The sequence below is a fragment of the Rhipicephalus sanguineus genome, unplaced genomic scaffold (genome assembly GCF_013339695.2).
Source record: "Rhipicephalus sanguineus isolate Rsan-2018 unplaced genomic scaffold, BIME_Rsan_1.4 Seq1063, whole genome shotgun sequence".
Classification (NCBI taxonomy): domain Eukaryota; kingdom Metazoa; phylum Arthropoda; class Arachnida; order Ixodida; family Ixodidae; genus Rhipicephalus; species Rhipicephalus sanguineus.
In genome coordinates, this window is record NW_023614257.1 from 235,001 (window position 1) to 261,620 (window position 26,620).

General features: G+C 46.2%; 1 protein-coding gene across 1 annotated transcript in view; it reads left to right on the top strand.

Annotated features, from left to right (window-relative positions):
* Window positions 1-25,576, top strand: part of LOC125756498 (uncharacterized) — a 103,507-nt gene extending 77,931 nt beyond the window's left edge. Inside the window, exons 4-9 of the mRNA XM_049411344.1 lie at window positions 3,752-3,887; window positions 8,086-8,253; window positions 12,582-12,734; window positions 12,989-13,261; window positions 24,265-24,615; window positions 25,550-25,576. Of these exons, the coding sequence (XP_049267301.1) occupies window positions 3,752-3,887; window positions 8,086-8,253; window positions 12,582-12,734; window positions 12,989-13,261; window positions 24,265-24,615; window positions 25,550-25,576 (1,108 nt within the window). The remainder of the gene's footprint in view (window positions 1-3,751; window positions 3,888-8,085; window positions 8,254-12,581; window positions 12,735-12,988; window positions 13,262-24,264; window positions 24,616-25,549) is intronic.
* Window positions 25,577-26,620: the final 1,044 nt, after the last annotated feature.

A 26,620-nucleotide genomic window follows, 5' to 3' on the forward strand; every position in this document is an offset into this window, starting at 1 on the left:
TTCTCACGACAATAATTCAGAGAACGCATGCAAGTGCGAAGCACCAGAATACGTGAGCGGATTTGTCGTCGCAGACGAACTTTACGAGCGCGCCTTTCCATGCACCGCAACGGCTGCACTGAATAACAATAACGTGCGCCTCTCATCAGGGGTGCGCTAAGAAAAAGAAACAATTAAGCACTGTCATATATTCTTGACACATTGCACCTACATAGGATTGTTCGGGAAATAAATGCCATTTGTAAAACATAAAGATTCTCCGCCCTTGAATAAAACTTTGTTTTTCGGTTTTAGTGCTTGTTCCCTCCAAACAGTCGCGGTTCAATCGCAGCACCCACAACTCCCCTGGCTGGTGTCGCTAGCAATAGGTTCTGAACCGCTTTTCGCCCGAAGCTTCACGACCCATTTGGATCGACCTTGTATGCGGTATGGGACAGCATCGGCGCACATCAGAGAACACTCTTTCGTGTCATGCCGGAACGAAGCAGTTTGCACGCCGTGTACTTGCTTCATATACGAGCTTGAAAGCTGCATCGCGGCTACTTGCGCATGCCTGCACTGCTCATGACGTCGTTACTTTGTTACATTGCGATAACAATTACGTGTTAGACAGGTAGCTCGTGCGCGTCATCTATTTTCAGCGAACGGACCGATTGTGCTGGAGCGTGTTGTTTGTAGTTTCTTTTCGATCGTGGAGTTCAATAAGGTAGCGTTTCATGGCACGTTTTGCATGCGTATTCCTTCACTCTGCGTATTTTTCAAGCATTTCATTTGCTACGACTGCCAAATTCAGAGAGGCCGTCTGGATGTTCTGATCGCCCCCTTAATTTTTTTAAATGTATACCCCAAGAAGAGGACATATCAGGTTTTACCAAAACCCGATCTCCAATCTGAAAGATCCCGTATCCACCCCTGTGTGCTATAAAATATTAACAGATGCTGCAAGTCTGGCGCTGTTCGCATGAAACTGAAAGAATACTGTTCCGGGAAAACGGTTACATTCGACCGTGGGTGCACTATTGTTTGTGACGCTGTGAGGTGGATTCGCAAGCATTCAGTCGGCTACGCAAAACTGTATTGCTGCAATGGGTGAAACGGGTTCAACTGCCCGGCGGCAGCGGCTGTAGTAGGCCCTGAAACTGCAGTAGGCCCTGAAAGCGACATGTGAACGCGAATAATATTGGCGTATCGTGTTACTTACGAGCACATGCCCGAAGGATGTCGCATAAACTACGAATTGGCACCCACTCTTTGTAGCAACTAACACTTTTCATGTTCACTTTTCACGTGCGTGAGATGCGTAATTTTTTTTTTTTTACATTTTAATCGTACATACACAACTTACGTAGGTGACTACAACAGCAAAATACGTTTTATTGTTAAAAGAAGACAATGTTTCTTTGTTTTTTGTTCAATTGGATGCGCAATATGTCAGAAAGTAGGCTGCCCCTTATGGAATAAGTTTTGAAACGTGTCAACATCACTTTCTTACCGGCATCGCTGCGCTTAGTCCTGTCGCGCGGTAAAGCCTCCTCTCTACCGTCCTACACTGCACGCAGGTTATTCAGATAGCTAACAATGTTTGATTCGCTATACTGAAAACAGAATTTATAATCTATCGCATAGCTTCGTTTCAACGCGTTGAAACTCGCGGCACTGTCGTTGCGCTGAGTTTACACGTCCCTGCGACGTCGATGCAAGTCATGGCCTAGCAATCGGCCAGGACCGAAAGTGGAGCGGACGGTCTTGGCCTAGAAGCTAGGCCGCGCAACGTCAACACACAATGTAAGAACGACAGACTTCGTCCGTGTCTTATTCGCGCCTTAAATTCAAATATGTCAACACACACGACTGTTGGAGACGCGCACACCTGCCAACTCTCCGATTTGCACAGGAGAAAACTTTCTGATTGTGCGGGCACGGCCGGAAATCTTTCTAAAAACATCCCAAACGGCACCGCGATAAGAAAATAACAACAACAAAGGACAGCGGCTCTAAAACTTTCTCGCCTTCATTTATCACGTGCAAAGCGCTGCTTAAGTCATATTCGCCGCAGTACTCTGACGTTATGCGGAAAAGCAAACTTAACATTAGGAGGGGGCTACTAGCTGCACGGCTGACAACACATCTACTTCATTACTTACACATGCGTAGATGCGCCTCATATTTACGAGTACAAGTATGACCGTTGACGTCTAGAAACTTTACTGGTAATCATCCAGAGCTGTTTATGACGTTTATGTGGCCCCGAGAAACAATAAATGAAAATGTACACCAGCTTTCTTCTGTCGCATACTAATTTTCCATGTTTTCTGCTGGTGCGAATTTCGGATGATACGAATATTTTTGGTGGCCTGCGAGATTTGTATCACCGAGGCTTTACTACGTTTCAAAGGGAGCTCTTCAGTCTATCCGATAACGCATGTACTCACCGACAGCCAACCAGTGTGACTTTGGCATTTCATATACGCACGTCTAGTCATCATGTCTTGGGAATATCTCATCTTTAGCTGCTACTCTGTTTTGATGCTTCCTTGCTGATATGTTGGTTGCTTATTTGCCGGTCGCTTATAGATTAACCACTGACCAAGAATATTTAGGGTTTGAACGAACGAATCGGTGTATACCAAGAGAATCATAAATCTATTGTCACTGTCAGTGCCAAATGAAGACAATACATACATGTACATTCTTCGAAACCTGTGCGTCAGATTCGCTGGTGATCTACGTTCAGAGTGAAATGGTTCCTCGCTGCTAAGCTCGAGGGCGCGGGCTCGATTCCCTGCCACGCGGCCACATTTTTATGGGGCGAAATGGACGGAGCAGACGTGTGCGTATATTTGGGCCAACGTCCGAGAGTCCCAAGTGGTCGACATAAATCTGGAGTCGCCCGCTACGGCGTCCCTCATGATCATTTCGATTCGTTGGCGCTTAGTACCCAGGCATTTATTATAAGTATTCAGATGGTTCCTTATTTCTCCGCCGAAGTTCGCTTTCAGAATGTGCTTTGACCAGTGCAGATTTCGTTGCTTTTACTATCGCTTTTCTGGTATCTTCTAGGCGACGCAACACAACGAAAGTTGCTTTTGCCCCAATAAACCCGACTGAGCTCTCATCGCTTCTTATAATACATTTTGCTTACAAACTACGAATTAACGACTCCACGCTTTCTTTCACCTCATAATTTGTCCACTACTCACGGTTGTGGTTAATAAAAACGAGCTATTCAATCAACCGCAATTACTTTGGCAATTTTGAGACGAACGCCTTAATCGCATTGTTGAGCGTCCCCTTGAGAAATGAGGTGCCACAAAAACCCACGTGGCCCTAAATGACCCATGAAGTCATGCCGTGGCGTAACGCTGTGACTTCGTAATGTCGTCACAGAGCGCGCTTAAAACGCAACATCGTAATGACGTTCTCGCATGACCACACGTTGTGACGCCATCGCGTGGCATCGTCTCTTGGTCAAACGGGGGGCGATCCAGGAGCCATTGCAATGCCACGTGAGGTGCTGAAAGCTTCAGGCAGTAGGAACAAAGTACTCGACTGAGAACGGCATGGTAATCTAAATGTAATGTGCGTCTCTTACATTGCAGCTTATTGTATTGCAATAACTCTGGTCCGCAATTATATCCCTTTATGCATTAGCAAATCCTGCAGCAGGCGTTTGCCTTCAAGTGTTAGAGGGCAGCATGCTGTCGAACATTTATGCTGTTTGTCACTTGTGACGAGCATTTATACGGTGCAGGTGCGTGACGTACATATACTTGGACTTGGCTCATACGGCACTCGAGAGACAAGTCTTGTGGCACGCCCTCAAGACTGGCGCCATGGGAGTCAAGCGACTGGAGTACAGGCAAAACTTCATCGACATCATTTGCGTGGTGAGCGTTCAGAGGGTCCGCAAAGCTGTCGATATGTTGTCGGGTTATTTCACTGGGCTATAGTTCGCACAAATACGTTATGGGAGGTACTGCAGGCTTTCTACAAGGACTCTGAAACTCGCAAATGGTGAGCGGTTGTAGCGCTCAGTTAGGTGGGGAAATACGCCACCCAAAAAGTTTAGGCGAAAGCGGAAACGCTTACTTACGAGATTAAACACTGCACTTAGAAACTTGTCAAAGAATCAGCCCAACGTGTCTCACAACCATTTCTCAGGGAACTTCTGCGACTTCGAGCGTATCTATCTATCTATCTATCTATCTATCTATCTATCTATCTATCTATCTATCTATCTATCTATCTATCTATCTATCTATCTATCTATCTATCTATCTATCTATCTAGCTATCTATCTATCTATCTATCTATCTATCTATCTATCTATCTATCTATCTATATCTATCTATCTATCTATCTATCTATCTATCTATCTATCTATCTATATCTATCTATCTATCTATCTATCTATCTATCTATCTATCTATCTATCTATCTATCTATCTATCTATCTATCTATCTATCTATCTATCTATCTATCTATCTATCTATCTATCTATCTATCTATCTATCTATCTATCTATCTATCTATCTATCTATCTATCTATCTATCTATCTATCTATCTATCTATCTATCTATCTATCTATCTATCTATCTATCTACTATCTATCTATCTATCTATCTAGCTATCTAGCTATCTAGCTATCTAGCTATCTAGCTATCTAGCTATCTAGCTATCTGTCTATCTGTCTATCTGTCTATCTGTCTAGCTGCCTGCCTGCCTGCCTGCCTGCCTGCTCGCTCGCTCGCTCGCTCTAGTAGCCGTTTCGTTGAGGGCATATATACCAAAATGAGTATGGCATGACAAGACTGCATGAGGAACAAACTGGTCATAACATGAAAATCATGACATGCATGTCATGAACAGCATGATTTAAATGCCACGCTCTTGGTGTCGTTTCGATAACTTGGTATATACCAAAATTGGTACGGCGTGACAATAGTGTATGACGAACATAAGTGAAAAGCCTCTACTATGCAAACCATGACGTGCGTGTCATGTACGGCATTATATACATGACATGGTCTCTAGGCACTGGCGGCCGTTTAATTATTAGGCTATATACCAAAATTGGCTTGGCGAAGCATTTTTGTGACAAACAAAAGGGAAATGTGTTGAAATGAAAATGATGACATGCATGTCATGTACGCTATGATTTACATGCCACGCTCATGGAGTTCTGGCGGCCGTTTCGCTGGCTTGGTACGTACACACAAAAATTGATTTTGCGTGACATGACTGTATGACGAACATAAACGACGGGTGGTAACATGAAAATCGTGACATCCGTGTCGTGTGCCTTATGATTCCCATGCCACGCTCGCGGTGCGCTCGCGGGGGTTTCGCTAGTTCCACGTACACGACTGTTGGTATTATGTTACGTGACTGTATTTTGTGCATATATAACAGGTGGTAACATGAAAATTATTAAACGCATGTCATGTACGACATGATTTACGTGCGACGGTCATGATGTGTCGGCGGCAGGTTCGAAAGCTTGATATACACTAAAATCGGATTCGCGTGACAGGACGGTATGACGAACACAAACGACTGGTGATAACATGAAAACCCTGACATGCATGTCATGTACGGCATGACTTATATGTCACGCTCATGGTGCGCTTGCGGCAATGTCGTTAGCTTGATATGCACCAAAATTGGTATTGCGCGACGTGACTGTATCACGAACATAAATGGCAGGTCACAACGTGCAAATCGTGACATCATGCGTTGTATGGCTTCATTTACATGCGACACTCATTGTGCGCTTGCGGCTGTTTTGTCAACTGTATATGTATACGAAAATTAATATGACATGACATGAGTGCGTGACGAACATGAATGACAGGTCTATCATTGTGTATACGAGAATATACATTTCAGTACTATGGTACGTACCAGATTGTGTATCCATGCATGAGACACATGCGATAGTTAACTACATGTCATGACATCAACGATTCATATGCCTCAAAGACAAATAAGGCGATGTATGCGGCTCCTTGCCGGGTGCTTCGCGTTACATCGATTCCTACAGAGCGTGGGATCTCTCGGATTTGTTTTAAGACTGGAGTTCTTCAAGCTTTTCGTTTAACGGGTAGTGCGAACAGGAAGTATCATCATCATGAACCAGTACGCGCTTGCTTCGTCCTCTTCAACTTCTGCTCCGCTCCCCCAACACGTTCACCGATTTGTCCGGCGTGGAATACGAAAACTATAAAAACGCAAGGCCTGCGCTGAAATCGCAGCACAGTCACAGCGAAAGCTGGAAGAGCGGCGTTTCTAGAGTTAAGCTCTCTTGGGGCTACAATACAAGTACACTAGAAAGGTACCCACTACCCCATAAATCACAATTTTTGTGAAGTTGGTAAACACCTACAAAGCCATTATTCGTCATTCTGCGGAGAAGCGAGGCACCAGATGCACGTCTGTAAGGCATTATGTGCACTTTGTTGACGCGATGACTGATGACGATGAGAATTATGGCTCAGCCCTTTGTAATGGGTTGGAAGCTTTAAACGGTCCACCAATTATGTAATTTGCATCTCCCGTCATGCTGTATAACATACGTTGACGTGGGAGAGAGACGGGAGGAGGCGAAGAACTTTACTGAGACCCCAAGGAAATGGATCATGCGCTTTTGGGCTTCCGTGGCAACCAATACAAGTACACTTGCGAGGAACGCACTATGCTCTACATCATTGTAATTTTACTGAGACCCCGAGGAAATGGTTCATGCACTTATGGGCTTCCTTGGCAACCAATACGAGTGCACTTGCGAGGAACCCACTACGCTATAAATTATTGTAATTTTTGAGTAGGGCAGCAGGCACTGTGCCATTTTTCGTCATTCTACGGAGAGCCGTGGTACCTGCTAAACTCATGTAAGGTATTATGCGCACTTTGTTTATGCTGTGCCTGATGACGATGAATAATTATGGCAGAGCCCTTTGTAATGGGCTGGAAGCATTCAACAACCTACTCGTTGCGCAATTAGCATTGTGTGACGCCTAGTTACAGAATTCGCGTTGTGCGACGCTTGGTGCTTATTTTACTCTTCTACTACGCTATATTGCATATGCTAATGTGGTTCCTTCCCGACATGAAGCCTATATAGGACCTTTTTGCAATGCAGTTTCAAGCACCGGCATGGCTCAGAGGTTGAATACTGGGCTCCCACGCAGAGGGCCCAGGTTCGAACCTCGTTCCATCCTGGAATTTTTTTCTTATTTCGTTTTTTTATTTCGAGCGATACTGGTTACGGACACCGGCGGCGGCGGCGGCGGACAACTACGGCGCCAAAAACTGCCGGTGAAATACTCTCATAGCAGCTTTCGCTGTAAAAAGCGAGTATGTTACGTGACTAAAAATCACGTAACATCTCGTTATGAGTAGTCACGGGCCTAAAAATCACGTACTATCATTTAACCAGTCAAGTGACCAGAAATCACGTGACATCACTTAACATCTAGTCACGTGACAAAAATCACGCAACATCGCGTAATAGCTAGTAACGTGACACGTTCCACGTAGCAGCTAGTCACGGGACATGTTCCTGACGAAAACCACGTGGCACCTAGTCACATGACTAAAATCACATCACGTAACAGGTGGTCACATGACACGTCTAGCGAAGTGTAGCCAAATCTAACCATACTTAGTACTACTAGTAAAACTTGCCATCTCTTGCAAAAGCTCGGCATTACTAGCAAGACTTACCTACGTCAAACACTAGCTCCGCTGATTGTTCTAGCCTTGTGCCACTAGTGGGAGCTGCGCACTCTTTTACTTGAAACCCTGCGTTCGCTCTTTCTGAGCAAGCTTTATGCGCCAGGCAGATAGCACGCCTACCATTGATGACATGAAAGGACAGGCCGCACGGCGTTAAAAAATAGCACCGCCCTCTCCCAAGTAGATGGCCATTACTTGACAAATACGTCTCAAAGGCTGCAACTGTGATTGGAGTGTGGTGTACACGTTTCTTGAAATTACATGCTGTCTAGCGCCATTACAGTATTTGCGTAAAAGCCGCTGGCAGGCATTCTTCACCTCCTTCTTACATTTTTTGTCACTTCAGATGCCGCTGACCGAGTCAACTATTTGTTGCGAGGCTATCGCAAGCATGACGAACATAACATTCCTCGAACTTTCGAGCATGTGTTTCAGCAAAGACGTGGTGCGCATTATTGGTACCTACGTGGAGCAGGCCACTTCGCTCACTGATCTGGAGTTACTCAACATTGAGGTGAGGTAAGAGAAGTACTTATCATCATTTAGGGCGAATGTCTTGGGGGAGAGTAGTGGTGGGCCGAAATAAAACAGTAACAATCGTCATGCACGGTACTCACGGACTGGAACGCGACATTGTTTTTTTAGTATAACCACTGCTGCGAGCAAATGCTCGGGATAACCGCGTCACGTCGCTGCGAATCTGTCCGATAATGGTAACGTTGGCGCCGATGTAAGCGTTTCAGTCGAAATTAAGCCGTGACCCACGGTGGTTGTCAAGGGATTATGGTGCTGTACTGCTGAGCCGAAGGTCGCGCCATCGATTCATGGCCGGGGCGGCTGCATTTCGACTGAAGGCGAAGTGATAGAGGCCGTTGTACTTATATTTAAGCGCGCGGTAAAGAGTTCCGGGTGGTCAAAATTTGCGGAGCCCTCCACAACGGTGTCCCTCGTAATCGCATCGTGGTTCAGGTACGTTAAAACCCAACAATTGTCATTACAATTACCAATACTGCACGAACTGCAGACGCTGCAAAGTAAAGTGCGAGCGTTTTGGCCCTAAATTTTCGCGTTTCGATTCGTGCGGACTGTATGAAGCGCGCTTTTCCTAGGGCTTTCACCACCTGCCTTGTTCGTCCGTTTTGGGAAGTGCGTGCGCTGTAAGGGGCGCTAGGGGGTGATTGGCCAGTGGCACTAACCCAAGAGAGTTCTGGATGCGTTTGTAACGAGACGACACTAATTAAACGAATGATCCGGATGTTATTTGGCTTTTGCAGCTCAAGTACGTTGTATTTTAGTGCAGTTACACGGCGATAACGCGTGTAATGCTTACTCACACAACGAATGGCGATATCGACCGTGGCGACACCAGTGGCTCCCGCGTCAGCTTGAATTCTCGCGACTTCTACGTTATTCATGGTCGTGATCAACTATTGAACAGAGCCTTCATATTCTCTAAAATAACGGCTAACATTTGTTCTTGGTACATATGGCGTCCACTTTCTACTATTGGTCTGCAGTAGAGGATATGCGAAATCGGTAGGACGTCGGGCAACAGTGAGCTAGGTTTCTTGAGCCGGGATCTCTATAATGTCAACTATTTCAGGCGTCAACGCGCACTTGCAGCGAATGTGCGTAGTATCTCGTGTTTCGTTGCCTTAATTTAGGTGCTCATGGTCATTGTGGGAACACAGCCGTTAGTTCGTAGGTTTAATGAACTCTGTTCCTCTTTTCTTGTGCATTTCCTTATCGTATAGAAGCAGACTGACAAACGAGCGCAAAACACTCGATGTGTACAACATTTTACATCGTGACCATAATGCGCAGCCCTCTTTCGCGAGAAGCGCTAAACCGATTTCACAAAGCTGTAACGAAACAAGACGTACGAGTCGTACGTCCCGTGAGGTAAGGGGAACTAGCTAGCGCTGTTTCCTTACTTATTACTTTATTACCATTTCGTTAGACTTATTTCGTGCGGGAGCAATGGCGAGCAAAGCTATTCCTTTGTTTATAGGATACCCTAACCCTCAATACCTATATTACTGGCGATCATTGTACACTTGGTCTTTTGTAACTATATTTTTAAATCATGTCAAACATTCCTGACGTTTTCGTGTCGGTTTTTGTGATCTGATGCATATTTGTACTCCGTGTGGATGAACATAATGTGTATTATCCTTTTGATGTGTCATTCAATCAGTGCGTCGAACAGGGCTTGTAAGAAACGTTGCAATAATCCAAGTAAACTCTTCACCGTGCGTAGAACTCCTGTGCTACTGTAATTTCAAATTGCCAGTGGACATTAAATTCGTGGTGCTTGTTGAGATAATCGTCTATAAACAGTGTCATTACGCAGGGTGACGTGTGCGCCAGCAACACAGTGCACCAACAGGTGCCGCGTCTGCTTAATTGATAAGGCGTTCCTCCTACTAGGGTCATGGTACTCGTGTTCGACCCCGGGCACACTCCGATGGACGCGAAATTCAAAAGAAAGATTCACATATCAAATAAGCGAGCTTTCCAAGAAACACGCGGGGGCAAATTTAATCTTATAGTGTTGGACTGGGAAGTTAAACCCCATCAACTACAGAAGCAGCGAGCAATTTGACGTGCGGAACTTCTGGGGAAGGGTACCGCATGCTGGGTTTTGTTAAAGGTGCAACTACATCGAGCTGAATTAGTGTTACTAATGCAAGCTGTAAATAGTGTTGCACAATATTAAAGTGCACACGCATAGACACAAGCGCACACGAACGCACGCGCACACACGCGCACACAAACACACACGCACATACACACACAAACGCGCGCGCGCGCACGCTCTCTCTCTCCAGGCGGCCAAGCCACCCACATCCTTGCTAGTTCCAAAGCGCACATTTTTGGTGGAATAACTGACCAGCTGCGCACCAGGGCGTTTTTGTCGTAAGGTGAATGTAGTTCAGAGTGCATACTTGTTAAACTTAGCCCTGAAGTCCGGGTTCGTGTCGCTCAGCATGAATCATTTGAATCTCGTCTGACAGCCATTGCGATAAACTAAATGTCTTGCTAATGCCATCCGAACGTCGGTGACATGTTGGACGCATACCAAACTTCTTTTGCTGTCAGTCCCTCCATACTGATGGCGCAGAAAGATACAGCAGTATTCAGACATTGAACCGGTAAAATATACCTAATAAAAATTATGAAAACATTAAGACACATGTTTTCCAACCGAATTCGCGAGTGCGTAGGCAGATGTAGTTCGTGCGTGCTCGTCTGCCGCCCGACATCATCTAGTACACTTGCCATAACTTAAGGTGGCGCCGGTGGTTGTAATAGCACCTACTAACTAACTAACTAAATAGTGCTGCGCATTTGGCGTTGGGCTACTGTAGCGTCCATTAGCCAATCGAAACACGTCCGCATAGAAGCGACAGGATGGTCACAAATGAACTTTTCTTGCTCGGACCTTTCAGCGACAAGACACCAGACGACACCCGTTCCTTCGACGGTTTCTTTACGTTTACGATCCCTTGCGTTAAACCAAGTTTGAAGGTGCTTGCACCATAACGCACCTAAAAGGTGCTCGTGAATAATGTGTGGCGCTTGCTTTCAATGGCACTAGTAAGACCTAGTATAACTGGCGCTGGCATAGCTTATTACATCGCAGTTTGGTTGTGTGCCCTTCAGCGCCGCATCACGAACAACAATTCATTCTCATTACTTTCATATCAACCCATGGTGCCACTCGTGAATGCTAGGCCTTCATACTGCCATATATAGCTACTGTACTAGCGATTAACAAAAGAAGGCTTAAATGATGGAGGCCCGGAGCCCGCTTTCTTGTTAGCCTTCAAGCGCAACCTTATGAATCGAATAAAAAATGAAGCCAAGGCAAGCACAGACTCCCCATAGAAAGCTCAGCAGTGTTGGGCCAGTGTAAGGCGTCGTTATTGGCCAGTACGGCGCTGAGTGCTGGAGCACTGACACGCTGGGACATTGGGACGCTGGCCGCATGGACCCTGGAACGCTGGGGCAATGATTGGCCTATAAATATACTACTGAAAATTTTGACCATGCCCAACTCGTAAATGCACTGCCCACTAAGCCGTGAGCATTGCAACAAAACAGAAGCCACAAGAGGCGGCACACAAGATTGGAACCCTTGACACGCTCGCATCGCATATTTTAACTCCGGCCCATTATCACGTTCCCGTACTGGAACATGGTAACATATCCGCGTTTTTTTTTTCAGGTAGCAACTATTTCCTATTGCTGATATTTGTAATTTATCGCTAGAAAACGCCAATTGGTGTGTCGCAGTTCATGTGACAAGCGAACCGCAGATGGTTGATCTGTTAGCGATGATTTTGGCGCTATTCAGAGTAACAACGTCCTATGGGGACGTTTTGCAGCGAAAGCAACGGAAGTTCGTGCTGTACACAGAATTGTGGCCGATTCATTAAGCGCTTGTTCATTTCGACGTAGAAGACGTGGTATGCATGAGTGTGCGCACCCGGGGGTGGGGGTAGTGAGGCGAGGCAGGTAGGGAAGGGGCCTGCCTTTCGCTACCACCCTCCGAGTTCCTCGTCTTTGCCTGAATGTCTTGTCCCATTCATCATGCAAGGTGGCCGCTACAATAAGTTATCTGAGATGGGACAAGTATGGCATGAGGCAGCAGACAGCACCCTTGTCATTCAGCGTCTTCGTTACGTTTGCGTTTCGATACGTGTGTTTTTTACGAACGCCTTCCCCTGCGCCCTGCCAAGGGCATGCGTTTAACTACGTTAGGCATCCAATACTATTACATATATGTGTGCTGCCTGTCTCTGGACTGAAATGCTCTGTAAACCGCGGATCATGCAGGCTACTGACACAAACGCTGGCCGCTTCCTCGACCATTTGGCTCGCAACCGGAGTCTGAAGTATCTGCATGTGCACGAAAACTTCCTGCTCGCGCGGCAGGGCAGGGCTCTCGCAGATGCCGTCCTAAACCACGTGACACTGGAGGAACTTAAGGTAGGTACATTGCTCACCTCTGTTGCAAATACTGAAGCAGTGCTCAGGAGAGATTTCTCTAGAAACACGCGGCTGCGTGTTCGTTGAAAATTCATGCACAGCTGCAGGACCACAACTGAACTTTGACCTCTGGGTGGTTTCGGGACCCTTTAGGATATCTTACCGCACTCGTGTGCCTCAACGCTCCCCCCTCCCTCCTTACCCTCATGCACGCAGGAAGACTCATCGCGTGTTGTTTTGCTTCCATGCTGCAGGTGAAGGGATCCAAGCGCCACAGCCCGTCTGCCCTGCTGGCGGCGGTGGCTCACAGCTGGTCGTTACAGTCGCTTACACTGCTGGAATCCTTTATTGACCCTGCGGACATCGAAGCTATGGCCTCCGCGCTGGCGATACCAAGTCAGCCTCCCGATTTTGACGCAGAGGTGATTCCACCTCCGCCAACGAGCCGACTCCGAAAACTCTCCTTTACGAATTGCGGGCCCTTTTACTCGCAACTGCAGGTGGCATACGCGAATCATTGGAGGCAAGTCTGTTATTCCTGTCGGCGTCACGTCTTTACGTCATTGGATTATCCTAATAGATTACATTATCACGCCATAGTGACAGTAAACGGTGCGGCAGGCAAGATGTTGGAAGGAAAAACAATTCTTCGGGGGAACTTGTGCACTGCAAAAGCAAGTATCGCTAGAAGCTCAGATTTAGAGGTAACCACAGTCTTTGAAGTACGATGTACGGGCGAAATGCGTCAGCTCTATGCAAATGCGTCATCGTAGATTTCCGCATACTCGCTAATGTTTCGGAAGTTCAAGAATGTGCCCCAATAATTGCCTTCCCTATGCATTCTGCTAAGTACCGGCGATAGCCTTTGAAAAGTGTCGTGTACGTGAAGACTCGTTGTGAGCAGACCATTAGCAGACCATCACCGAAAACAGAGCAGATGCGCGTGTGAGTGTGGAGTAACAACACATTAAACAGGCTACTTGAGTACATTTGTGCGGTATTGACGTACACGTAACATACTACCAAAATATTTCATGGCTGAGTCCAATAAAAATTTAGTGACGCCATTTGCCTCAGCCAGCCACGTACCAAGAGGACACGCTGTTAGGCTAGGGAAAATATTTTCCAACCATGATATTTCAATTGAGACGCCCTTTATAGGAATCTAGCTTTCGACCCGTCTATCTTCGAGATCAGCAGCCCTATGTAAGAACTATTAGCGAGAGTCCTCTTTATTAGCTTCCTGCAATATCCTGGTATATATGACCACAGGCACGGCGCCACCGCTTAGGAACGATTGTGTGTAGCAGTACTGCGTGAATGCACTAACGAACACCGACGGTCAGCGCTGCGATAATGTGCCGGAGTGGCGGAGACTTCAACGCGGCGCTTACCTGCAACGCGGTCAGAACGCAGTTCCAGAACATGGATTGCCCATGACGTCTAGGTGCCTCTACAGTGCAATATAAACATGGAGTGTTTACACGCCACGTACTGCTGGGGTCGCACTGATGCTGCGTTCAGCGCCGTGGAAACGGAGAGGCGTTGAAACGTGAACGCCAAGACGTTACAGGCTACAGACAAAGCATCTCCTTTAGTTAGTAAGGTTGAGAGCTAGGCTAGTTGGTGACTGATCATTATGCCTATATGGTTAGGTAGCGCACTTTCGACGGGGACAAAAGAAACAGAAAGGAGCGAGTGTCGTGTCCTTTCTGTTTCTTTTGTCCCCGTCTAAAGTGCGCTACCTAACCATATAGGCATAATGATCAGTCCTTTAGTTAGTTAGCGAAGCTTAGAAAACTAGATCAGTTACTCATCGCACCTCTGTCAGATTATTTACCGATGTATATGCGTCCGATAGTTCGTAAAGCAGAACCTTTTAATAATAAACAGCCTTCGCACTTGCCGGTATATCGTCAACGATAGCCCCCCCGGGCTATCGTGTGTCTTGCGCGTAGTTAGCTTAGTCGCCGAGGGAGAGATGCTGTCGGGCTTGCAGCGAGATGGTCACGCGCTGCCTTAGCAGGCGACTTCTTTTTTGCGTGGTCGGTGGTTCCCTTCGTGTGGCAGCCGATAGCCCCGCCGGCAAACGTACTCCATCTGTCTTGCGGAATGCGCCTGTTCGGTCCGCTATTCGTGACTGTCGCAGTGTGCTGCACCTTGGCTTAATAAACCCAGGTTTGTTGAGCTCCTGCCACGGTATGCCTTTTTTGCGGAGTGTCGGACAGTCGACGAACCCGGCCGTGGAGTCCTTGTGTGCCGCGCCTGTGGAGGAGCGTAGCGTCTCTTCCCGAGAGCGCCCGTTGGTTAAGCTTTGTGCAAACTCGTCTTCGCAGTGTTAACCGACCAAAATTAGCGCCTGGTTTGCGATCCTTGCAGATCGCACATGTCCCTGTGGTGTAAATTAGCAAAGCAGTTGTAACTCAAGTTAACCGCCCTACTTACTATATATATATATATATATATATATATATATATATATTATATATATATATCGTTATGGTCAACATAGAAATTGCATGAAATGAAGAATAAAGAGCAATATGATTCTAACTTTAGGAAGCGGGTAAGGTTATTTGACTGGTTTTGCAATAAGGCCAGTTCATGGCAGTAAGTTGTAGCGAGAGATACGTCACGGTGGCCGCGCCGTCGTCGCGATATTTCAACACGAAAGTGTTTTATGCCGGGGTCCCCCAAGACTTCAGTGACGCATTTCCGTCACGGAAATGACGTCGAAGAAATTTACATGATCAGATGCCAAAGAAAAAAAGTTCCGTCAACGGGCATCGAACTCACGACCGCTCAATCCGCAGCAACAGATGCCGGGCTCGCTACCCACTGCGCCATGGTCACAGACTCTGGTGGCTTTACAAACGCGCCTTTTATATCTAGCACTCTCCCGGTCGGCGGGGTGGTGTTGCCCTTTGGGAGCGGTAAAGTAAACTAATTCGTCATTACTGTGGCCTCCGCGATAAACACATGCAACGCATTACACGTCCGTCCCATTCGGTGCGTTTTTAATAGAAGTTCAATTTTGTCAGTGCCTTAACATACCACGAGGTGGTGATCGTAGCCCAAGAGTCGTAAAAGCGTCGGCCTCGCTCACACCATCACGGTAATCCAAACCAAAAATAGCTCTGCGACGCGCGCCTGCCTCACCTGGCTGTTACGCCGCGTTCACCGCTCACGCGCACGCCCGAAAAAAATCGCGGCCGGGGGCGGCACGACGCGCTTTGCGTTTCCCTCTAGTCCGGACGTGGTGTTCAATCACATTTTAACATGCCGCGGGATGGCGACCAAGTTCTGCGTCCAATAAAGACGCTCTTCTGGCTATCACTCCTCGTTCTGATTACGCTTTTCACGTTACTACTACAGTTCAACAGGGTTTGTTTAATAATTTAACATGGACGTTAGTCGTCGGGATGGAGATGTACCACCAAGCATCAAAGTGGGTGGATCCACGTTAAACGGTGCTATAGCAGCCAGACATCAATATACATTGTACAAACCCTCTTATGTCAATGTAGAGTAAACATTCAGTTACTTCTGTAAGGGCACGCCTTACTTTCGTGTTATTCCGATTCCTATGACGGAGGGATCAACCATCTTTTTCATGGCAAAACTCCGAAGCGGAACTATGGCTGTAGTGTCCAGCCGGGCCGACATTGTAGGCGTTGGTGTTTGCCTAGCCTCTGTGGCTCACACTCACCGTGGGGGATTGGTCAATAACTGGGCTGGTTTCGTAAACTTAAAATATTCTATAGTGGTTATTAAGAAGAAATCTATTGTCAATTGAAGATGAAGTTTAGTTGGTGATAAGAAGTAGAGAAAGTGTATGCAGTTGCGCTTAATTTGAAAGCTGTAGGAAGTGCAGAGCAGTGATTCGCCTGCTGTTCAGCTATGTTGGCATTTACGGGCAAGCGCGCTGGCGTTCCAAACATTGCAGCCTGCTCGGCGTCCTATGGCGAGGAAGGAACCTGCAGTTTGTGTTCAGTGGCGCCCTCCGCCTCCTTTCCCTCGTCCTCATCTTCAATGAATCCTCCTCCCGCTCTCTTCTCTTTCCAACCCTTGATGTACTAAACTATGTAAGACTATGCTATGCTTTGTATACCCTACCCTCGTCCCCACCTTCACATCTCTTTTTCTCACCACACTTCCCGTTTCCAGGCCTTTGCTTTACTCTACTATGCACCGATCTGCTATGCTTTCCTATCTCTTCTACTATTCTTCCTCCTCGTGCTAACATCTCTCCTCATCACTTCCCTTTCTCACCCATTTGTGGTATGCTTTACCCCACCTCATTTCTCTCCACCTACCCCCGAATTGCATCTCATCCTCACTTCCCTTTCCAGCCCCCTTGCTATGGTTGCTATACATGGTTTTCCTGCGTGATGCCATACATAGCTATGCTGTGCAATACCATCTCTCCTCCTCCTTGCCCTCCTCCTCACCCTCTGTTTCATTCACACTACTTCGCTATACTACGCAATACATGGCTATGATATACACAGTTTTGCCTGCGTGACGCCAAGCCACGGCATGAGATGACAGATGACACAAGACGACAGCTTGGGCCCCTAAAGTGCTTCGCACATTCCAAAAAAAAAAACAGAAAATCTTTGCTCACGCTTGGTCCACGGGGCGCTATTTTTCTTGTTTACCCAGACAGGTTTTGCGCGTTTGCCACAACACCACATAATACTTTGCCCTCTACTTGCCGTTGTTGCTTTCCGGTCACTTACATCACTTATACCTCACTGGTTGTGTAGTGGCGTTCGCGTGGGTGGTCGCTCAAGCACATAATTTACGGAAGAAACATTAGGTGCTTCAACAATCACTGCGCGCAATACAGCAATTACGCCACTGTTTCGGTTGATTCTTGAAAAGAACTTTTTATACACATTTTATACGTGTTTTCAAGCTGTTCATCATGCAGGCTAAAAGGTAAATGATAGGCCATCCTGACACGATGGATGTTTCCATCGTGACACCATGAATGTTTCGACTACCTAAGTGCGGCTGCGTTATAAGGATCTATTTTAAAATTGCATGCCTATGCACAGCCAATGTCAGTCTTGTCGACCAAAGATGTGACAGGCACGCCTTTGTCTCCTCACGGACTAGGCATGTTGGCAAAAGTGACATACTACGCAATTTGTACAGACGTCATCGTCACGGAGATATATTTAGACAAGTCTGCATTGTACGCAATACTGAAAGTGTTGTTCCTGATGTCATAGTGTCAGAACTTCTGCTCATTTGTGCACTTGCGCTCCCTTTTGCCGGGAATAGGGGGCAAGACGGGGTCTGATAGAGTCCATTAATAGCAGACTGTAATGTACTTTTCATCCTCAGCAGGCAGAGAAGGCCATCACATTTCGCCAAAATTTACTTTATTGTATATATGTGGCCGCAGTCACACCGATGTGCTTATTGGAGGACTAAATTCGTACACCGGATGATAATCGTAGGTAGAATACATGTAATTATGGTGTAGTTTTCGCACCTCCTACTCCATGCTCGTGGTCATTCGTGGTTTCATAGCTCACACATTCTTTCATCGATTGTTGAAACCAAAATGCCATAAATACGCACTTCCTGAATCGGCTTTTCGAGTCAGCTCGCGGTGGCGAACGACTTGAAAACTGCAAGAGAAGACTACGACAGAAAATTCTGGCGCCTTGGTCTTTTGTGACGTGGTATGCTGTTGTAACCCATGTCGTCTGTCGCGAGGGTCCGGTGCGGATCTGATTGTTAACAGATATCTGTTTTGTACATCAAGATCTTCGGGCATTTTGAGGGACAATTCTCTCGTGCGACTGGGTGCCTTTTGTGACAGCACCTCTTTAAGCTGCACTGCATGGACTTCTGCACTACGACGTTTTGTAGGACCTAAGCGCGCTGTTGTAACAACTAGCACGCACCAGAATTCGCTACTTTTGTCATTGCAGTAAACTTCCGTTGCACATCACGATCTTTTTCTAAATGCGGATAAATTTTGTAAGAACAGCAATTTCTGTTATCGTCGTGACAAGTTCGGTTGTCATTTTCAACTGGACGGCGCTAGCTCTTTCGATTATCTTCCCTTCAGTGTCCAATAGCCGCATTACAGTGTGTGTTGTGGCGTGAGATATCGAGTTTAGACTTATTACAAAGAATTACCATTTGCCAAAATGCATCGGCCTTTACCGTCTACGCTGAGAGACGCAGAGGTGTTGTCATCGTTATTCGTCCTGCGACATAGGTTCCTGGTGAGTGAAGCTGTCTCAGTGCGGCCTGGGTGAGTGTCGCGTCGCGAGCAGCGGAGAGACTACTCCATGACAGGCGGCTGCGTAATCTCAACGTGAAATAACGATTTCTCAGTCAACTCATAAGAGCATGGTAGAAGTTCTGCAGGTAAGTTACACGAGGTTGTTTCTTATGATACGTATGATCCAATGCATGAAAGAATCAATATACGACTTTCTCTTTACTGATACTGGTGACACATGGTGTGGGGCGCCCACTTTTGAGGCAGCGAGTCCTTTGCTCCTGAATGCATGCGGGACACAATTTATTTCTGTGAAATAATTGGTCGAGAACGTACAATGGCAGTCAGTCCTGGTGACCACCAGATTCAAAGAAATCGCCCCAGACAAAGTATGATAGAGATTTTCTGTAGCGTGGCAGAGAAAATTGTGAGTCAGTGAGCAAAATCGGAGGTTTGCTCGAGAAATTCAGGCCAAGAATTGCCCAGTCAACACGATCAGTAAACACGTTTGGAAAGGTAAACTTTGAAAATTAGTTGTGTGGAATGCCGCAAGACGGGTTGAAGGGCTAAGAGGGGGATAATTGACAACTACTCGTCTGCTACACGAAGCCACAAGTAAATCCCTACGGATTTCTGGGAAAGGGCAGCATCTTGTCTGAAGAATTCGTGCTGATGCGGCAGCCGACCCGAAAAGGCATTCGCAACGGGTTCTACCGTGTACCAGGAAAAAATTTCTCCTGAACTGAGAGACTACTTTGTATCGATTTATTGTGTTTTGCGCTACAAAAAAGCTTTTGAATTCATTCATTCGGGCTTGAAGCGAGTGGTTGAATTTTCCCTTTCAAAGGTAAACATTATAAAGAGACTAGCTCCCTCTACGTATATAAACATAGAGGGAGCCAGTATGGCGGAACATTAATCGTGTGCACCATTGCCTTGATCGTAGTCTGTCGGTTTTCCTTCCTTAGTTCCTTCTCGGCTCCTTTTCAAGTAAGAGTGCCAGACGAGACAATGAGTAATCAGAATGGAATACTGCCCGTAAACTGAATGCACGCAGCTACGGCTAGGCCACCTCACAACAACTTATTACAAATGTTTTATATAGTCGCTTTGGTACGCGTTGTGCAGTTTTAAACGAGTAGAGATTTCATTGAAAGGCAATACCACTTGGCAAAAATTTTAAGGGTGACACCAGATGCGATGTACGCATGTCAGATATTGGAAAAAAACCTGGGCCAGTTGTTCTAATTACTGAAGCACTGCCACTACTTAAGTGGCCCTGCTCTTACTGTTCCACTTCTTGGAAAATGAGTCCATCTTGAATAATCACCAATGCTCGGCATCTATATGCTTTGAGGTGCCCTTTGATACACCCTCACGCTGTCAACTGCCAGCTTCCCAGTTTTTTGATAATTACATTTATTTCTTTCTGAGAAGTTCGTAGGGATTTTGTTGTAACTTTGCGCTCCATACGGGTCGACGCAATCTTTGCCTCTCATGTAACCCCTCATAAAAGCAGGAAAGCAGCTAGGACAGAGATAAATATCGTCGTTCATGCACGCTGGCAACGTTTCCACAGGTGGTCTTGTCGAAGACAAGACCACCTGTCGGAAAGATGCTCCAGCGGTACCAATAATTAGAGTAATATCTCAGAGCCCCTGTCTTCTGCATAACGTCTGCATTGCTGGTATCTCGAAACTAGTGTCGTCATGCCTTGTCACATTGAAGAACGCCTCCACTGCCGTAACTCTTCGCATTTATGTCTACTTTGGAAGACAATGACAGACCACTGATTACACTCTGATATCCTGGCACTCTTGAATGCCTCTTCAAAGACCGGCATGCAGCAGCGCACAGCCTTTGCTTTTTGTACGACTGAGCAAGTTACCCAGAGGTTGTACCTAAACTGCTTTATACAATGCATCAAAGCACAGGTAGATCTTGTGATAATTTTATGAGTCCCATTTTGCAGAAAGTGGAGAAGCGTGCCTCCAAGGTGATTTCAACGCATTTTCGCTGCATGGAATGTCAGCTGTGACGTGATGTGTTGCCATAATAAAAAATGTCGCAGGTAGCTGTCACTACAGGGGAAGTTTTCAAGTGCTGCATTAGCGTTAGTGGCCTTGCTACTTTCTTGCGGGGTTCCATTACTGATGACTACAGTCACAGCAGTATACAGAAACGAAGCGTGCTTAAATTCAGTGCAGCTTATGGGCACAGTAGGCGAAATCAGAAAAAATCGCAATTTTTTCTTTAAAATCTGGGAAGGGTGTTTCTTTGTGCATATTTGCCACTTTTTTCATTTCCTTAAAAAGTTGTTTTTGTGCTGAAAACCCGTTTTTACGAAAGGAAGTAGTGAGTGAACACGCACCCTAGGACAAGCCCCTTGTATGCACTCCGTGCTTACGGTCCATTTCCTAAAAAAATTCGTGGTGTACGAAGCCAAATATGGTTGTCTGGAGTCAGCGGCGTGTAGGAAATTTTCGGGTAATTTCCAAGGCAGTTCGAAGACGTTGTGCGCCTTTTTATTCGCACTTGTTCTTCGGGGTGCATCTTTTCGAACACTTTCAGCTCCTAGCTTCTTACACCTTGTGTCAGTTGTGCCTCTCGTGAAGTTGAGATGCTCAGGGTAAAGAAGGTCTTCAGCAAGTGTAAACTTCGTGGCAACCAATAGTGCTCTTGTAAATGCGAATAAATGCCGGTGACGTACTGAGGGGCTCAACACTGAACCAGCAAGGTCTTCATTGCTGAACTTATCAGTCTTGTCAGCGTCCTTTGAGGCGAATCGCGTGCAGGGTAGCAACGGGTATGCTCTAACGGACATGAACATTACTTTTGATGTAATTAGACATAATACCGCATGCCTACTGTGCGGTGCAAGCGTTGAGATAAAGGGAAGTGAGTCGCAGAGTCTCTGCTCTTTGTTTAGGCTTCAGAGTCTTCAGGATTGCGACATTGGATTTTGTTCTTTAGTTTAATGATGGCAGTATCACACCAGCCGAAATTCTTAAACAGTCCCTGCAACACTTTTCCATATAGCCATGGAACGGCTTCTTTAAAGCAGCCTATTTCCTCACGAATCGACCAGCGCAAAATTTTTAGAATCCGTCCAGTACGAGCGATGTTCCAAAGATTTGTCGCACGCTGTAATTGCTTTCGCTCTTCTCTCGCCCTGACGAAAGCGCTGGAAGCAGGGAGTGGTGGCACGGGGAAAGAGGGTACGTCACACGCGCCTAGTCACCTTGGGCACGTTTCCCCTTTGTTTCTTCGAACTCGCGGCGTACTTTTAGTGCGAGCGCGCGCGCGCGCGCGGCCAAGTGACGGCCCCCCGCGGCGGCCGCAGTATCTACAGAGTGCTCCATGTTCAAATCAGCCAATGGCGTGGAACTTGTGTCAGTGACACCGTAAGCATTATTTTTGGCTAGAGAAGAGGAAGCGCTTATAAGCTGCCTTTGAGAATTTTTAGTAAATCCCAGGGCGCGTGCTGCGCTATAATGTTTGGCTCGCGTGTTCTCGGGAGCCTCAACAACCGATCGGCAGCGTTTTCTAACCATGCTGAAAAAGTGTTGCAGGACCCGTTTAAATAACTAGAATTGATGCCTGGCCAAAATACAGTTGACTTGCTGAAAAAAGTTGACTACAATCGACAATACATTGTGTATATAGCTGCACGACAGCTCACAAAAGAAGCAAGGCAAGCAAGACGAGAGGCTCCAAAGTGAAAAATTGACTTTGGCAATGATTACCAAGTTTGTAGCAAATAGTTGAACGATGTTTGTGGCAAAGTATGCTCGCTTTTTAGCTGTTTTCTAAGTTTAAACTCTATTATTTCAAAACTATGTTTTTTTTATAGGTACCATTATTTTCTATGTATTCCAAGATAACCAGTTCATTATTTTTTCTTGTATTCTGCATGAAAGCCTAGAACTAATGTACCAGAATTGAAGTTTTGGAGTTTACAGGTTTTGTGTTATAAATTTTCAAAGATTCAAATCAACTGAAATATATAAGTTCTAGTGGTAAAATATTCACCAAAGTTCTATTATTTGTCAGATTGAGATAAATCTGCTTGAGTTAAAAGAGCCGCAAATTTGGAAGAAAATTGTGTATGCATTACGTGAATATCCATTTTAGTAATTGAAAAAACGGTACCTCAATATGGCCAAAAATGCATGGGATGTTTAAGGCTTACCCTGTGCCCTTAAGACGTGGCATATCGTCCCAATTCTACGGGGGCCGTCCTGGACGGCGCGCTTCAGAATGAAATCGTGACTTCCCAAATGCACGCCTACGCGTATTTGTTGCTACAGGCTACTTCGCACAACGACAGGCTCGAAGAACCTGCAAACAAAGGACACGTTGTAAAGTTATCAATACTTATCATTTCGTAACAGATCAGAGTATTTGCACTGTAAGCCACTTGACACCCCAAAGCTACTTCAAGCAAGGAAAACACTTATTTGATTAACCAGTGATTTCGATGATAATAGTATAAGATTGTTTTGCTTCCTTCAATAGCCTTTTGTTCCGCGTGAGGGTTAACGTTTTAACTAAAATATCATTTAGGATCTGAGGGCTTATCGGCTATCGAAACACCCATAGCCCGTACGACAGGGTGCCAGGCGATAATTGGAACTCGCTAAAAAAAGCGTAAAATATTTGACGGGTTAAGTTTGTACTTCAGAAATGACAGTGAAGTAAACGAGCGCGAGACAAGATGAAGACCGAACAAGTGCTACGGTTAAACCCTAGCGATCTCTTTTGTAACGCTATCTACAGGCATACGACAAATATACCTGTATTCTGTGAATGTTTATTCTTTAATTCCGCAGGACAGGAATACCCCCACCGGCACTCAATGGCGGCTCAAGATCGCATGCCATTTTTGGTTATACCAAATGGTCGGTGCATGGCTGAACAGCATGAGGGCTCTGCCAATTTGGTGTTTCATAGTGCTATGTTGGTTCGGCACTTAGGTGCGTCTTCTATGCTGATGTAATTTGAGGTTGCCGGACTGGTAGCAATTATTTTTTGCTGTGTTTTAGTTATGAGAGTTTTTAGACGATTGCCAACCCCCATTATACGGGTGTTTTTATTTGTGAAGATGGCTTTTTCTTATGGTGTAAGGAAGTCAGTTATGGACCCCATAATTCCCCCTTAAGAGCGTAAAGTAAGTTATGAACACAGTAAATCACCCTTGAGAGCTTAAACTGGTTCCCTGTTCATGCTGCCAAGTTGTGTGGTATACTACGAGTTTCCTGGCGTGAACCCTTTTTTCAGGCTAACAAGACGCTGAAGGCGCTGGTGCTCAACATGACGACCGAGCACTCGCAGGAAGATGTTTCGTCGCTGTTCGACATGGTCAGTCGGATTAACGCCTTCTCCCGCCTCTGGCTTCACTGGGTCTATCCTCGAGCGTCGGACTTTCCGAAGAGCGCCCTCACGGCTAGTACGCCCTCAGTTTCCATGATCCTGGACGACTACGAAGCAGAGGACGCGGCAAGAGCATTGGACACCATTGCCAGCAGTTGCAACCTCGACATGGCTACAATTCAATGCAGTGCGAATGTGAAGAAAGCCGTGCTTCTAAGACTGGCCGACACTCTAGCAAGCACCAAGTCTCTTCAGAAAGTACCACTTATTTTTTACGCGCCGTTCGCCGCAGGGCACGCGTACTCTATCCTGCAAGGCTTACAGACAGTTCTACCACCCCCAAAAAAACATAAGTCAAACAAAGTGTTCACCGTTCGTTCCCGATATACGGGGTAGACTTACAGGGTAGACAAAGCAGGGTAGACAGAGCACTGCAATATAGTTTTCCCTACACCAGAGTAGGCATAGCAATAAATAAATGTGTAAATACTGTCACTAGAATTTCATTCCGGCTCATCAAAAATGCAAGGATAGGATTTCCTTCAACTTTTACGTGATTTATTCTGTATTTTGGGAGGAACCATTTTTCTATGGAGTATGAAACGGTTAATATAGTAGGGTCAGCGTAAGTTTTTATAGGTGTGAAATGCCGATTTCGTAACCGTGGCACAGATATACGTGCTGTTGATTTGTCTAAGGAGAAATTGAAGTTTCGTGCTGTTGATTACGAAAGTTGGGGGAACTCTGACGCTGGATGCTATGCAAACTTAATGAAACGAACACAGAATATTTCAGTCAGGAAACTGACGAAATTAACACGCCTGCGCTGCTCAAGTAACGCACGTTTTAAAAGAAATAAACTTTGTTAATGATGCAGGTAACCACTCTTCATGAAGCGGGTGATGCACAACCAATCGATACTAAATCAGGGCATAGAGCATCGTCAATTCTTTCTGTACTTTCCTTCCTGAATTCCCCTTGATTCAATCGGTTAGGCGAAGAGTACATATAACCTTAATAAATATTCGAGAGCAACAATATTTGTATGAGAATCAACGTTGTAACGACCCAAACGTACGCAAACCACGGACGACCGTATACCTAAGAAGCGTATTCATGCGTGTTATATTAGCAAAACCGCGGCTATGGTATTATTTGCTTCATTTCACATGATGCACCTCTTTGATATCAGATCAAGGACGGCACCTCCTTGATCTGAACCGGGGGCCGGGCAGGTAGATGTGGTCGAGTGTCATTTAGGGCTCTCAATGCCGCGGCAAAAAAATAAATACTGGAGGGGGGACACGGGCCCGGTGTGCCACCCCATGGCTACGCCACGGGTCTGACCACCTGTTTTCTGTCCAGCGCATAAAGCGGCCGGCTCAGGTTCATTCCTTTCACTCAGTCAACTGGAATATCCGCCACTCTTGTTTGTTTTCCGACCCATTCTGATATCTTGTTTGCCTTAATATTGCCGATTGCTACTTATTATATTGTAACGATGGTATGGATTTATTTACAGGGTGAGACTATGAGATATGCTTAGTGCAGCGCAAGGGACAGGACGGTCAGCCCCACAACTGATCGCTGCTCGTGCGCCCTTCTGCATCTCTTCTTCTAGGCTCCAGCGAACTCATGCAGCGTGACAATTTCCCCGGGTGCAGACGAAGCTCTCCGAGCGAGTTACGTAGCCCGATGGTGGTAATGCTTCAGGCGGGCAACATGTACTGCTTGGGTTATACGTGACCGCCGGTTGTCAGAAGACACTTTGGCGATGACGAACGTGACGTCACTCAAACGTCTCAATATGACGTATGGACCGGTATACCTGCACAAAAACTTCGTGCATAATCCTTTTTTCCGCACAGGCGTCCAAAGCAAAACAAAGTCTCCAGGAGCAAATGTGACAGGCGTGTGTCGAGCGTCATAGCGAGTTTTGGCTCGGTCTTGTGACGAAATAGTCCTGAGGCGAGCCAGTCGACGAGCTTCTTCAGCGCGACATAAAGTCCGGGCTACTGAGAAGTCTTCGTGTGGAGACCAGGGAAGTATCGTGTCGATAAAGCTTTGGGGATGGCGAGCGTACAGCAAGAAGAAAGGCGCATACCCGGTGACTTCGTGCTTCGCCGTGTTGTATGCGTACGTAACAAATGGCAAAACAGAGTCCCAATTCTTGTGGTCATTGGACACATACATGGCAAGCATGTTGGTCAAGGTGCGATTCGTGCGCTCAGTCAGGCCGTTTGTTTGAGGGTGGTAGGGGGAC